The sequence below is a fragment of the Passer montanus genome, unplaced genomic scaffold (genome assembly GCF_014805655.1).
Source record: "Passer montanus isolate IOZ18808 unplaced genomic scaffold, ASM1480565v1 scaffold15, whole genome shotgun sequence".
NCBI classification, from domain to species: Eukaryota; Metazoa; Chordata; class Aves; order Passeriformes; family Passeridae; genus Passer; species Passer montanus.
In genome coordinates, this window is record NW_024362051.1 from 3,012,855 (window position 1) to 3,028,478 (window position 15,624).

At 40.9% G+C, this 15,624-nt stretch overlaps 1 protein-coding gene across 1 annotated transcript; it reads right to left on the bottom strand.

Moving 5' to 3' along the window:
- Positions 1-2,536: 2,536 nt before the first annotated feature.
- On the bottom strand, positions 2,537-13,664 carry MAT2B (methionine adenosyltransferase 2B). Its single transcript, XM_039701493.1, has 7 exons — positions 13,515-13,664; positions 10,400-10,594; positions 9,458-9,572; positions 9,025-9,177; positions 6,164-6,357; positions 5,152-5,265; positions 2,537-4,133 (listed from the first exon to the last, which is right to left on the bottom strand). The coding sequence occupies exons 1-7, from the start codon at positions 13,575-13,577 to the stop codon at positions 3,963-3,965; spliced, it is 1,005 nt and encodes a 334-aa protein (XP_039557427.1). The 5' UTR covers positions 13,578-13,664; the 3' UTR covers positions 2,537-3,962.
- Between the last annotated feature and the right edge of the window lie 1,960 nt (positions 13,665-15,624).

Consider the following 15,624-nt stretch of genomic DNA (forward strand, 5'->3'; position numbering starts at 1 on the left):
CTGTTTGATCAGGGGTGCAGCATTTGGTGCACTTTGCTCCTGCCTTCCTTCAGCTGCAGTCAGAATGTCCTCTCTTTTTAAATCCGGGATTTAAAAATTTGGTGCACTTTGCTCCTGCCTTCCTTCAGCTGCAGTAATTTAGTGTGCAACTGACAGGTGCATTGACCACTTGGTACATGGAAAAATGCCAAAATGACATTTTGTGATGTCACCAACTTCTGCCAAGCTGCTTTTATTTGAAATCTACTGTATAACATAGAGAAGGAAGTGAGAGACACTAAAAGATTGGTTTGAGGTGAGGTTTTCCTAGAAATTTTAATGTAAATTTCCAAAAATGTGGCTCTTACTAACCAAAAAGATTTCAAGCATCATCTGATTTTCCTGTTTTGCTTTCACCCCATAAACCATGAATCCCAGAGTACTAAAGCAAAGTGGACATGTAGAGGTATGACAATTTTTTCTTTCAGTTTTTACAGTGCAAATGTTAAATTCTGGAATTTAAGACAATCTAGCACTCCAGAATCCAACTATGTCAGTTAATACATTTACCATTTTCTTTTTTAGTTTGTTGGCAAAATCTGTAGCAAATTGGGAATTTGCCTATTAGAAAACTGGAAATTTAGAATGCAAGGAGGCAGTTTAAACCTTACATAAAGGTTTACATCTTAAAAGCAAAAATAAAACGGCAAAACAACCATAAAACTGGCAACAATTTTCTTTATAAGTCTAATGGGCTTTGAAGTCTACACAAAAGTCCTTGGGGATTACATCACTAGCACTTCCATGGAGTTTCTACTGAAAAGCAAACACTTCTTACACTTGTGCTTCCCAAAACAACCAAGAAATTTCCTCAAATAATTCACTACTGAAAAGCAAACACTTCTTACACTTGTGCTTCCCAAAACAACCAAGAAATTTCCTCAAATAACTCACACATGGTTGTAAAGGATGACAAAAGTCAGAGTCTGCAAAAGCTTATCAAGTTTTATTAGTGAATTACACACTTGGCATGGAAACTGATACCAGTTAGTCCTTGACCTCCTGCATAAGCACATGGCAGGGAGTTTTGCATAAAGGAGTATGGTGAAGGGAAAGAGAGACAGAGGAAGAGATGAATTAAAGAGAGGAAGAGAAGAAGGGAGAAAAAAAGATCACCAGTCCTGGCTCCAGTGCTGATCCAGCTAACGTGCCCCAGGTCCTGGGCCTGGTGGGGATACCTTTCTCTAGGTAAGTTTTCCCTGCCCTAGAGATGAGTTTATCACTTTCTATGCAAATTAGTTACCCTGCAGTCCCTCCTAAACCTTTCTGGAAATGGGTCAGAGAGCTTTGGGGTCTTTTTGAAAAATATACACCCAAATCTGGACCACACTCCCATGCTCGTGCTCTATGTGTTGTACTGATGTCCAGCAGCCAGAACAAGGACATTTGTCCCAGGAAGGTGCTGCCCAACCCCTGTAGAGCCCTTCAGCAGACACCAGCAGTCCTTGGCTGACTCTGCAGCTATTGGAGTCTGGGACACAGATCAGCTCCTGCTCTGCTGGGCTTCTACAGCATCGCCAGCCTGAACAGAAAATGAGACTTCACAACCAGTGACTTTGCTTCCTTTATGCCCACTGCTGACAGACAGCAGTGAATAAATGAATATGAACCTCCAACAACCCTCAAATGAGGACTCGAGCAGGACTGTGTATTGCCATGCTTCACAGTCACTAACCTGGCAGAAATTGGTATTGCTTCTGTAAAAAGAGGCCATGCTTTCCTCCCAACACCAAGAGTGTGTCTCAGGCAATTACAATGGTTTTCACCCTGAAAGGTGAAACCATTCCTGGGCCTTGTGGATGAACACAAACACCTCCAGTGTCAGAGCCAGAAACAAAGCCAGAGACAAAAAGGGAGAAGTATGACAAGTTATTTCAACAGCAATATATCTTTAAAGGGACTGGAAAATGAGAGTGTTAGTTCCACTGCCTCTTGCAGTATTTATTGGTGCTGTCTTAGATTTCTATAACAGAAGGAGGGAAATGTCATCCAAAGTGCCTCAAGACTGCAGACTCCAAGGGGGATGCTGAGGACACAGATCCCCTCTGACAGGCTACAACTGGACAGTGGGACTTACTTGCTCAGTGTGGAAAAAAAAAAGAAATATTTCAATTTTGTCCTCCCAGTAAAATGCCCAACTCTTCTCACTTAGGACCTTTATCTTTGGGAGAGAAGTCATCCTTTTTTCCTTCCTGGTCAAACTGCTCTCTGCAAGGAGAAGGGACATAGAATCTTCCTGATCCAGCCCTGAGGCCCAAGAAGTTTCAGGGCTCATATTTTCAAAACCTTCTGTATCTTTGGTGTGTACATTTATCACATCTCCAAGACAGTGACACTGACAGAGAAACTGATGCAATCTAATCCAAGTCTCGAAATAATTACTGAATTAAAGAAGGGAAAATCCCCAATGCTGAAAGGGCACACATTTCAAGAAGAATTGCAAACATTTCTGACTCAGATAAATCCTCATGGTAAAGAAAGAATCAACAACTGTTTCTCATGCTGGCAATATATATTTATTGTCATTTTGGAGATAGGTTACTATGTGTGTATCAGAACTTCAGACTAAAACAGATTGGGATTATGATTGCTTAGCATATGCCAGTTGAAATGAAATGACTGAATGTGAAGCTCACCCTTACAAGACCTTCAACTGGTCTATTTTTGTGTGTGTTTCCCCCACACACTTAAAAAAAAATTAAATCTGAACATCTTTCCCTTCCCCGTCATTTCAGCCTCAGAAAAATAAATGACCATCTAATTGGACCTTTTACTACCTTTACTAATAATCTGCTAGCAATATGAGAACACTTATATAGTTGATTCTACAACTTCAAAAGGAAGCAAAGCTTTACAGTGTTCTTCCTCCACATTATCTGGCTATTGAATCCAGCTTTAAAGACTGTCTTAGATTATTGCAGTTTTATTATGCTGCAAACCTTTTCCACACACACTTTGCTGTTCCACAACAAGCTGCAGCAGTGCCGGGCCTGACAGTCTGTGCAAAAGCTGCTGCAGTGCTACAAATTATTGAACACCTTTCCTCTCCATCTCCAATGTACTAACAAACATCTTCCATTAATTTAACAAGTTGCAAATGCTGTCCCCAAAAAGGGAAGGGAAGGATGAAGATATTTTGTGCTTTCATATAGAAAGCAAACAACCACCCAGACAAAAAAAAAAAAAAAAAAATCCTTCAACTCCACACCCCCACCCAAAAAACCCCCAGGTCAAAATTATTGGTTGCTCACTGTCCCCACCCTCCCCTAGCTTTTTTAAGTCACCATGAAAACAAATGCATACAACTTACTGTACAAATACAAAGCTGCAGGCATTCAATTTACAGAACATTCTGAAAATATTTCAAGCATAAAAAGTACACTTGATAATTGCAAAAATAAAGTTTCACTTTTTTAAAAAACATTTTGATCAGAGCTCAAGCAAAACAAACATTTCAGGATTCCTACTTCAGCTTAACTCCCTAAGAACACCATCTTCAGAAATTAAAAACAAAAACCTCAGATTTTTGGTGATAAACTGACCATGTCTTTTAATGAAGAGAAATGGTATATACAACAATGGCACAGACCTTAAGCATCAACAACATATTTCAGCCAAAAGTAAGTCAGCAAGTGATCTGAGTCATTCTTAGCATCACACAGTACTCATTACTAAGAACCTCAATCCACCAAGAACAGATATCAAGTTAGACTGGTATAAATGGAAGGAAAAAATCCATGACATCAAATAGGCTCAGTTTTAGTCACTGAACTTTTTTTAGGCTAAGTTTCACTAGTGCAAGACCATTTGTTTACCCAATTAAATGAAAGCTCATAAATGTCACAATTTAAGAACACTCATACAAAACTATTTTTCTTTTAAAAAAGTGCCACATACCATACTTTTACTAAAAAAGTTACAAACTAATGGAAGACTGTCTGTCTCCATCTCTTGTCAACAAGGAAAGGCCAAAGTGATTCTCTGATCCCAGCTCGAAATGGTGTTCTCTGACCTATCCCCAGCATCTCCAGCTTGGAGCAGTCCAGCTGAGCGTTCTTGGGACGAAGAGCACCCACAACTGGACTATCAGTAATCTAAGAACAGAAACAGAAGACAAAAAAATCCCCACACCAATAAGTAAACAGAAGTGACAGAAAAATACTTCTACATGTACATTAGAATGTTTTCTTCACAGCACAGCTTTCTATATAGGTATGGTTGCCTCCTCCCTTCTATTATCTGGGGGTTTCTGTGGTTTGGATTTTTTTGCTATTTGCTTGTTTTATAGTTAACTTTATTCAATCCATCAAGCCATATGAACTGTCTTAAGGCATTTTTTTCTCACTCTCTTTACTGCTACTATTTGTGGTTTTCAACATTTTATCCATATTTTCACTCTGTGACTATCATCACAAGGCAAGGAATGCTCCAGAATGTAAACAGAACCACGTCTTGATCAATATGAAGACATCCCTGTCTTGAACAGAAGTAGAGTTGGGCAGAAAAAATTAAGACTCAGTGCTTTGCAGTTTTTCTTCCATCTTCCAAGTCACATTTCAGTTCCAGTGTTCACCAATTCTGAATCCTTAGAATTTATTTTGTACGTAGGTAAAATCTTGACATGTCATATGCCCATCACATTACAGTATGTCTTTAAGAGTAGTCTCAGGTGTCAATAGAACTGCAGGACAAGTGTTTTAAGCACAGCAAAAATAATTTGCAGTTCTTTAGTGCATGTGCTCAGAAATAAATCTGGACATCACACAGCTTTTCCAGAGCTCTATCTTCAAGTTAATAACGTTCTATCAATCTAACAAAAAAGTACAGATTTGCTTGTGACTTAGGGAAACTATTCTGCAGAAATACCATTACACTACAGACTGGGAAACTGGTGACTGACTGACTGCATCATTTTCCTAATTCAGCAGATCAAAGCAGCTGCTTTTTTCCTGAGCTTGATACCAGCCAGTCCCCTCAGCAACAGAGCTGCTGTGCTGGACATGCACAGCCTGTCCTGAAGAGGAAGCTCACTTGCACAGCCAGTGAGGGACCTGCTACTTGCAATGATCAGGCACATCTGTCTGCCTGCAAGTCCCACAGCACATCACTTACTGGTCTCAAGTGGCTGCTGGGAAGGTTGAAAGCATCTGCAATTGCACAGGCCATCTCATACTTAGTCATCTGTTCATTGCCAGACCAGTGAAAGGTTCCTTTTATTGATGGGTCCTAGAGCAGAAAAAGGAAACACAGATGAAAGGAAGCAATCAGCTGGCCCTCAAGGCTAATTCCTGTGCAAGAACTGTGCAGAATTAGCATCTAGCAAGACCCTATTTCAAAAGGCATCCTTACAGCAACTCAGTGGTGTTCTAGAAACATCTGTACCTTTTCACAGAACACCTGACCAGGACCTGAGACTGGAAACTGGTGTTACTTCTATCTGACCTGGCTTCACAGTCAGTTTGTGTCCAGTAGAATGAACAGGAAGGAAAGGAGCTGCCCACCAACCAAGCAAGGTCAAAGAGCTGGGGAAGAGGAACTCAGCTGTTTTGTGATGTTCACTTACTCAAAAACAAAGGCCAAAGGCATCACACACATTCTGAATGTTAAACTGCAAACCCTGTACCACTCCAGTCCATGTTTTCAAAATTACTATGTGAAAACATAAACGTGGCTGTTGTTGTTTGGCTCTGTTACCTTGCAAAGATGGTAATCTGAAGGTGCTGTGGTGAACAAATACAAGGAAGTATTTCAGTCCAGGGGCATTGTTTGGCCACTTCACTGTTGTTAATACAATAAACAATAGCACCTTTGAGAATTTTTAGTTCAAACTAGCAATTTGTAAAAGGCATATCAGAATAAGCTGGCATTTCTAATTCTCTCCTCTGTACTAGAAGACAGTTTTCAGAAGGGTCTGTCTGATCCCTTCAATCACTTTTGTTCAAAGACCACAATACCCTCATAGTCATGCATAGATCCTGTAGTATTACAGCCAGTTCTTTCCTCCTCCCCAGCATTCCAGAAATGCAAATAATCCAGGTGATGTGCAGTTCTCAGCTGTTCAGAAGCAAAGCTGACAACTCAAACTGTTTTTACCTTGCAGAGGCTCATTTCTTGCCATTCTTACCAGCATTCTCTTCTCTGCTAGTTGTCTGCAAACAGCTGCTACATCCTTGACATTGGTAGGAAATCTCTGTTGCCAGTGGTCCATGTTGGCAGATTTATTACTGAACTGCACTTTATCAAACATAACTGTCACAGCACTTTCCTCGAGTCTTTCCACCTCTCCATACAAGACAGGAATCCTAAGTACTGCAGTTTCTAAAAGAAATAATATTTTAGATCACGGGTGGGTGCCAATGTTGCAGCATAATCTGAAAAGTGGAAGCGTTAAGAAATATGCTGATCATATTAAGCATCTACAAATCACAAACAAAATGCAAGCAGTATGTTAGCTTACAGAATATAATTTTAATTTCTATCAAAACCAGTTTATAAACACTAAGATTATAGAAATTATTGTATTGTTATTATTTATTTTCATTTATGCCATTGATTTCCAGAAAGTCAACAAGCTTTCATTAATTGCATAAAGATGCCTGTTTGGGTTAGAACAAAAATTAGAAAATTAAAAAATCTGACTACTCTGTGCAGTTACTCCAGCACTACCCATCCCCTGTGGGTAAGAGCAAGGAGAAAAATTCCCACCAATCACAGGTCATCATATTCAGACATAAATTACAAAGATGTTTGACCCATCATGCAGAAGCCTCCTGCAAAAAGGAGGATATTATTTACCAGGAAAAAAACCAAACCATGAACCTTGAAATAAATTAAAAGCTTGACAAATAAGGAATAGGTTCACAGAACACAATAATAAACAATGTTAGACTTCAGGACAGTGATTTGAGAAATTAACAAAATGCAAAGAGAAACATATTGCATGATGGAATACATCATACTAGTCTATCTCTGTCATGAAGACTCAAAAAGCCTCTGAGAAGAAATCCATGGCTATGACAAATTACGTAAAAGTAAGTTTTGCTGAAAGAGAAAACAAAAAAATTGGACCTGAAATTAGAAGCTGAAGTCATCAAAACATATCCATTCTTAATATACTTGGAGGAAAATGCTATAGGTATTGGAGAGAAAAACAGAAAAAGCTAACACAGAAATTATTCTCACAGAGAAGTAAACCAAAATAAGTACTTAGACAAGAAAAACAAACAGAAAACCCAACATGACACTGATTTCCTGCTGCCCTAGATGCAAGTAACTATTTGGTCACTCAGCAGATATACTCTTATCTTTAAATACTGATTGAAACATCTATTTTTGAATTGCTTTAAAAATATTCATTCTTTGAGAAGACAACTGCCTTCCTTTCATTCTCAGCTCTCTGGGATGCGGAGAGGATCAGCCTCATGTCTAACAGCTCCGAGGACCTCCTGACACTTTGTAGTTCTATAAACATGACTTTATACCTATATGTATATTTATAAGCATGTATTCTCTGCTAACCAAAGTAAAGTATCTTTTTAAAAAAAAATGTGAGAATCTCCAGTGGGTAGTTTTAACATTTTACAACAGGAATGGACAGGGCAGTTCTTCACACAGCTACAGATCTGACCAGTGGAAATCGACCTATACCGTATCAGCAAGTCAATGGCTGGAACACCAGTACATGGACAACACTTGTATTTCTATGAACCAAGAGAACTCATCTTCTCAAACCCTTTACTCAGCACCACCTCAACATTCCTCCTGCTAATAATACCACTGCTGCAGCCCACTGCTGCCTGACAGATTCTGCTCCAAAAGGTTACGAAACCAAACTGCAGTACTGAGCTGGGGGAAGGGTCTAGCAAGATTATCAAATCCAAGGATGTGTGGGTAAGCCTGATCTTCATTACCAGTCTAGAAGAGGGAACAAACAGCATCACAGTCAAATTCAGAGATGGTCTTCAATCTAGAGGTGGAGTGAATAACTGTCATTTAAATTTATTTTTACTTAAATGAGACTTTTCCTATCAAAGTATTTTTTTTACAAAGTTTCTTTCTTACTAGTAATGCCAAATCCATCATACACAGCATATATTTAATTACTGGAAGACCATCACGCTAATTTATCAACAGCTTGGTTCTGTAGTTGGGAAGCACAGAACCACAGTGTGAGTATCAGAAGCCTCTTCTGCATGTGTACTGAGATTACTTTCTTCAGATTTTTTGATAAAATAGAAGTGCTTCTTTCCTTATAATCTGTAACTGGACACTGACAGTGCACGACCTTGAAGCAGCAAAATCTCTCTTTCATACAAGAAATAAATCTTAAATTAAAGGGAACATGCTATTTTCCCTTAAGTAGAATTTTAAAAGTTATGTTTGTATATTTTGTGCACCAAATTTTCATTAAGAAAAGACAAATTTTAAAAATCTGGTTGTTTAAAAGCATAAATATGTTATTAAACCTTTTGTTAGAAGCAGGAATATGATGTGTGCAGGTGAGTAAAACCAAAATGCGTGGCCTGTTGGTATACATAATAGAGCAAAACCCAAAGAGTAACAAGACTTCACATTGATTTGATCTGTATTATTACTGAATCACAAGTCTGGTTTTCCCTTTAAGTAAACATACATTGACAACACCTGCAATGCCTCCCTGTAAACAGCTGCAGCTATATATTAAATGAAGTATTTTATTTTTCCTTAGGAACACCAGATTCAGAATAAACAAAGGCTTACCAATGTCCAGCAGGGAGAGACAAATAACATGAATGAAGATTGGAACAGGTAAGAAATAAAAGCTTTAGTCAAGATATAAACAAGAGGAACTGTTCATGAGCAAGGAGACCAACTGCTAATCACATTCTTCTCTGAAACTCATTTCCATGGTTTTGCAACTTCACTGATGACTTAAAGAGTCTACTAAGCTAATATATAACTGAGTAAAAATAGAAAGCCTGTATTAAAAATGGTTGTGTGTCTTACCTTCATTGTTTTCCAGAACTGCCTTTTCACCCTCCAGTTTGGTTTTACCATACAAATTCAGGGGATTTGGCACATCAGTCTCTTTATACGGAGGGCTTGTTCCATCAAATACATAGTCTGTACTAATGTAGATCAGAAATGCTCCAACTCCAGCTAGGAAGAAAATGTTTATAGATAATTTATATTAATTCATGCCTTCTTTGAAATCCCAATAGACCCTTAAATCTCCCAAGGATCTCCTATTCCATGCACATTCATTCCTGCTGCTTTGTCTGTTCCCTGATCCTTCACAGAGTTGTGCACACTACTCTTATGGAAGACAGATCAACAGCACATTGATGGCAGAAGTGACATTAATATTTGTATTGATGTCCCTGTATAAAGAGATGCAGGATTTAAACCAGACACCAAATCCATGAGATGCTCTCCTTACCTGCCTCCTTTGCTAAGTTTGCTGAAGCAGCCACATTGAGCTGAGAAGCAGCATCTGGTTGACCTTCTACAACATCTGGCCTTCTCTCAGCAGCACAGTGCACTATAACATGAGGCTGGAAATTAAAGACTAATTTAAAACAACCAACATGTCAAGAGATGGCAGTTGCACCCTAACTCTAGCAATGACAACCTTCAGGCAAAACTAAGTAATAAAAATAGCATTGTTAATTTTAATTCTGGCATTCCAAGGAACACCTTTTCCTTAGTATCTCTTTACAATAAAACAATGCTGTTTCAAGATAAGAAAAACATTTGTCATTAATTGTGAATTTATGGTCTTCAGTAGCTTCAATCTTACAGCAACTATGAAGTTGTGGGGATTTTTGTCTTTTTAACTCTGTACAGTAAAATATCTATTAATGTAAGATAGATCTCTCACACAAGGGTACTAAAAAATTTTAGGCAAGCTATTTACACATGGCTTACTTGATTTTGCAGATTATTAAGATGATATTTACTATTTTATAGAATGGCATCCTGGATCATGTATTTCAGGTTTCATATATTCCTCTTGGCACTCAGACTGAAAAAACCGTGAACACTGCACACTACACAGAGTTACTGCTGTTGTATTTAAATATTCCTCCACTTCCCCAGAACTGCATATTGACACATTACTGTGTCAATAACTCAAAAGCATCTTTCCCTTTGCAGTGTGCTGGCACGTACAGCTGTGCCTGCAGCCTGCCTGTGGTGAGCACAGCAAAGGCCAGAGCTGTCTGTACCCACAGAGCAGACCTCTGCTCTGGGCGGGGCAGGGCACACAGCTCTGGCTGGGCCAAAGCCCTGCCCCACTCACGCCCCAGAACTCAGCAGCACTGTCAGCTGAGCACTGCACACAAAGTGCCCCTCCCATCCACTTTATGCTCCAGAAACTTACCTGGAAATCATGGATAATATCATGAACTGCAATAGAGTCCAGGAGATTAACATGTTCAAATCTGGGCTGAGCTCTCCTGTATCCACAACCAACTGTGTTCCAATGATTTTCATTGAATTCTTTAAACACAGCTCTGCCAAGAAGTCCCGTAGCACCAGTGATCAAAGCTCGCCTACTGGGAACGTCAACATCTTCCTAGGGAAATGACAAGAGGAAAAGTTTTGTTTCCACTGTAATTTTTCACTGTTTTTTCTTTAAAAGTATGCAAAACTACAGTCCAAGGCTACTGTATTAAAAAAGCCTCTCCTGAGTCAAGTGTGTCATTGAACACCAGCATCTGGGAGGACACCAATACTGCAGCCAGTCAACTATTTAACCACATATTCAAAGGTAATGAAAACAAAACTTCTGTGAGAAACTCATTTACTTCCACAACAATCCAAACCACTAGTGAAGACAGAGCTTTAAGGTCATTCAAAAGCTGATAACTTTGTGCAATCTGAAAGGAGGGAACTAACTTCTTTAGGAAATGGACCCAAAAGATCTAACATACAGGGTCCAAATCCTACAACAAATAATTCTGGATAGACTGTGCCTGTTAAAAGCTGCAGCAATGTAACTTACTTTAGTAATTAAAATCTTGAATTTTATTATCAAATAGAAGAGCAATCAATTGTTATTTGACACAATAATCTAATAGTAAGTAAAACCAAGACGCGGATCTCCTGTCAATTTTACAAAATGCATCTGGAAGCGGTTTGGCAATTTCAGCTCTCAAGCTCTACAACAGACTAAAGCTGTACTTCAGCTCCTGCACATTTTGGTACTTGGGACAGCTGTGAACATCAGCACACACGAACTTCATCCCACCCCTCACTAGAACATCAGGTTTTCAAGACAGCAAACACAAGATCCCTGTCTGTCTCTGCAATCTTTATTTTCCTTTAATGCTTTCCATCTGTATCTGCCACGAATAAACCCAAAAACTACCTGCTAAAAACAAAAATGAAAGCATATCTTTACCGTACCTGTGCAGAAAAAACTTTGGGTGTGCAGAACCCACAAATCTTGGATTTCCTGACCACTTTACACACAAGGACAATTTGTGACAAATTACTATAATTCTGTACATCATAGAGTGCTTTCTGCGAAGCAATCTCAACAGCCCAGTAATTTCTAAGCATTGTACCAGACTGCTGCTTTTTGACTGCAGCACAGGAAGCCACAGCAATCACTCCCAAATTACTGTCTTTCACCCGTGAAGTTACAAAGCTTTTGTTCCATCAGGGTATATGCAGAGGGCAGGATGGAAACAGCCTACCCAAAACAATTGTTCCATGTTCCCAGCACAGTGCATGCATTTTTCTCAACTCTAAATCTCCAGATGAAGGCTGATTTATTCCCATTAGTACTAGATGAAAATTAATAATTTACATGTGGACAGCTGCCTGAAAATAACAGACTAGGGCAAGTGATGTTTCAAAAAGTTACTTTTATCCTTAAATTTTACCTGAGAACACAAGCTGGTTTACCATTTTTAAGGCTACCCACACTTCTCTGAACAGTGTGAGCAAGAACATGCAACTACTATTTTCCTCTGTAGTACTTCTGTCAGCAAAGTCTGCACAGTGTCACAGGACCTGTGAGCAGAGTGCCACAGCCAGAGGTGCCCACTAATAAATATCCAACCCTCGCTGCAGAACAAAGTCAAAAGGTTCTCCAAAAACATCACTGAGTCTCTTCAGTAAGTAGGAGTAACCAACCCAAAACCAAGTGTCATTTGCAAAACTTGATGTTTTAGATCCTCATTCATCTAAGTTTGTTTATTTTATATACCATGAAGAGGATGTTACATCAGCAGCACAGCTTGAACTGGACACAAACACAGATTTCACCAAGCACAGCTTGCATGCTACTGCTCTGGTCTGCAAGACTGATTGATTCCAGCCACTTGTTTCTGAAAGGGCAAACAAATGATAGGTGTTTCTCATATAACCAGCACCAACTAATTAGCAGTTTGAACCTCTTCTTGCCAGAAATTTTAACATTCTGGTGATAAAAAAACCTGAACAGACAAACTCTTGCCCTGTATGCTGCTTTGCTCCTTCACAGGACATCACCTAGCTGCAGAAGCATTTCTGTGGTCTATTAACACTAGCAAAACATGCAATTTTGAGGTTTATAATGAACCATCCTATTTATTGTTATCTGATGTCCATATTAACCAAAAATAAAAAAACGTACGGCGTTTAGAAGTCTAATTTACATTAAAATAAACAAGTCACAGCGTTATCAGCTGTGTTAAAAAATAGCATTTATGAGATGCCAGATCACTTTGCAGATACTACCAAAATATAAAATAACAGTGTATTTTATAAAAAGAACAAAACATGATGCATTTCAAGTTGAAAACCAGAAACACGTCCTTTTAAAGTATATAATAAAGCTTTTTAAACTTTATATTTTTATTTACAAAATCACGATGAACTCAACCACCAAATTTAAGGAATGCCCACCAAAACCCGGAAGCTACTGGTGTAAAAGATCTGCAACATAATCCGACGAGATCCAAGTCACTACAGGGCAGGGAACGTGAGACCGAGCTCTCTCAGCTCCGACATGCCCTGCAGCCACAGAAAGCAAGAGGCAGAGCCTGGGGCTTTCCGAATAGCAGGTGACCGCACACTGGTGTCGCCAGAAGTTGTCCTGCCCCTCCCCAGGCGCCCAGCCCTCATCGCTGCGGCAGCTCACGTACACCTGTGGGCACCCCCGCCCCGCCCGGGGCGGCGGGCACGGAGGCGCCTCCCGAGGCCTCCCCTGAGGAAGCACCGCGGCGGCCGCTACCTCCGAGCCCCTCCCCGCGCCTCGGGCCCGCCGAGAGCGGCGCCGCGACCCCCGGGCGCCGCGGGCTGCCGAGCACAGCGTCCCGGTGGCCACTCCCGGTGCCGGCAATGGATACAAAATGACCCAACTGCCGGAGCCCGCGGGCGCTCCCAGCCGCGGTTCTCAGGTACCCGCGGCCCCTCGGGGCTCAGCTCCAGCGGCCGCGGCCCCGTCAGCGCTCCGGGCCTGCCCGTCCGGCCCCGCGCTGCACAGCCGGCCCCTCCGCCCTCACCTCCACGAGCTCGCAGCGTCCCGGCGCGAAGCGGATCCTGAGCTCCTTCTCCCGGCCCACCATGGCGGGGCCGGGCCGGGCCTGGTGCCGCTCCGCGCCCGCGGCTCCGGCGCTGCGCGACCGAGGCTCCGCGCCCGTGCTGCGCGCCGCGCGCGCCTCCCGCCGCCGCCCACTGATTGGCCGGGGCGCGCCGGAGGGGGCGGGGCCATGGCGGGTATTTAAAGGGGAGGGCGCGGTCCCACGGGACAGGGAGAGCCCTCACGGGGCGGGCGGGACCGGGAGCCGCCAGCCCCACACCGCGGTACAGAGCCGCGGCGACACGCCACGGCCACCCCAACGCCGCTGGCCTCCGGGGAGAGGGACGGCAGGGCGTGCCTGTGCTCCCGGGACACCGCGAGCGCGGGGCTGCCTCCCCTGCAGGCCGCTCCTCTCCTCGCGTTCGTGGCGCTTCAAACAGTGACAAAGTCACTGCACCGAGCGTGTGTGCTGCTGCCTTTCGCATCTGAGCACATTTGAAATTTCGAGTGCGAGTTCGGATTTGTGAAATGAAAGTAGAACTTCAGAATTAGACCAAAATACCATATGATCCTGCATAGAGCTCTGTCATTTATAGTGAATTTATATATTCCCTGTAAATTACTTAATTCCTTGTTTTAAAGTGGAGAAAAGCATTTTCAATTGCCTTTATACAGTCTGAGGTAAAAGCAACTGGTAAATCCCACAGAGAAGGAGGGATTGTTTTTGAGAGAGTAATCACTGCTTACAGTACTGATCCTGAATGTATCATTACATGCTTACAAGGTAACAGATTTGATTTCTTTTTCCACACAAAGTTTTGAAAGTAACAGGATACTGTATATGACATGTTACTGTACCATTTCTGACCCACAAAGGCAGAGACTGTGCCTAGCAAGAGATTTTTTTTTTTTAGCAAGGGAACTGAAAATAAGTAGATGTATAAAAATTACTGGCCAAAACTCACTGTAGCTACTTCGCACTTGTATCTACACCAATGGATTTATTTCAACTTGACTTGATTAAAATAGTTTTAATTGGTAGTACTCAAGGAAGAAAACCAGAAAAGTCTACCAAAATTACTCAAACCATAGTGAAATTTTACAGAATATTGTAATTATCTTTATGACAAACAACTAACATTTAAAGTACAAAAATTTGTGTATATATATATATATATAAAAAAAAATTAAACCACTTCAGCCAGTTTCTGCCTTCATGGAATACAGATGCCCTTCTTTCCACTGTAACAAGTTATTGACATTTAATTCCCTTCCATTAACCTTAGAATTCTATTTCAAAACATCAGTAATTCATAACTTGAAAACAAGAAGAAACTACAAAGAAATACTAAACTGTTTAGCAGCATGGAGGCAAGAACTCCCAGTACACCTGATGTCACACCATTTCCTCCCAACATAGCTTGGAAGAGCTCCCTGTGCATTTTAACAAAAACCATGATGGAGAAATAAAAATTTTGTCTTCTGGGCTCAGAGCAAGAGAAAAATACAAAAGCATGAATACTGAAATCTCAAGCTAAATCATCAATCACCCTATAAAACATCTTACCATCTTTGTTACCAGATTAAGTTAAATTAGATGCCTTTTTAAAATTTTCATTATATAATATAATCTAATTTTTCCGCAAATATTTACCTCAAATTCTGCAGTGTTGTATCTATATTTTAAATTTCTTTATTATTGTTACATCCGCTTTGTGAAACACTTATTTTACAATAAGAATTGTATTGTTGTCTAGATCACAGTCACTTAAGCATTATGCATCCCTGGGTGATTAAATGGACCACTCATTAAATTAACATTCCAGACTGTAATTCACAGAGGCTAAAGCATAATTAAGTCTCCCTCTCCCCTCCCAGTTTGTTTTTCCCTTGATTTTGTAACCAAAGTGTGGTAGCAGCCTGTCAATGCAAATATGCAGAGCCTTACCTGCTCCATTTCCAGCAGCATTTCAGGCACTGCTAAGCACAGAGGGAATTGGCAGCTTGGGAATCACTTCGGTTCAACTGTGCACTTGTCCCTTTGTCTGCTGTGCCTGCAGAGAGCACATGGACTGAGCTGCACTGGCTCTGCT

Bases quoted from the DNA above. Each gene is read 5' to 3' on its own strand.
- MAT2B (XM_039701493.1), bottom strand. From the start codon at position 13,577: ATGGTGGGCCGGGAGAAGGAGCTCAGGATCCGCTTCGCGCCGGGACGC. The intron at 10,595-13,514 runs GTGAGGGCGGAG...TCATTTCCCTAG, and splicing joins GACGCTGCGAGCTCGTGGAG to GAAGATGTTGACGTTCCCAG. The intron at 6,358-9,024 runs GTAAGACACACA...TATTTCTTTTAG, and splicing joins AGTTCTGGAAAACAATGAAG to AAACTGCAGTACTTAGGATT.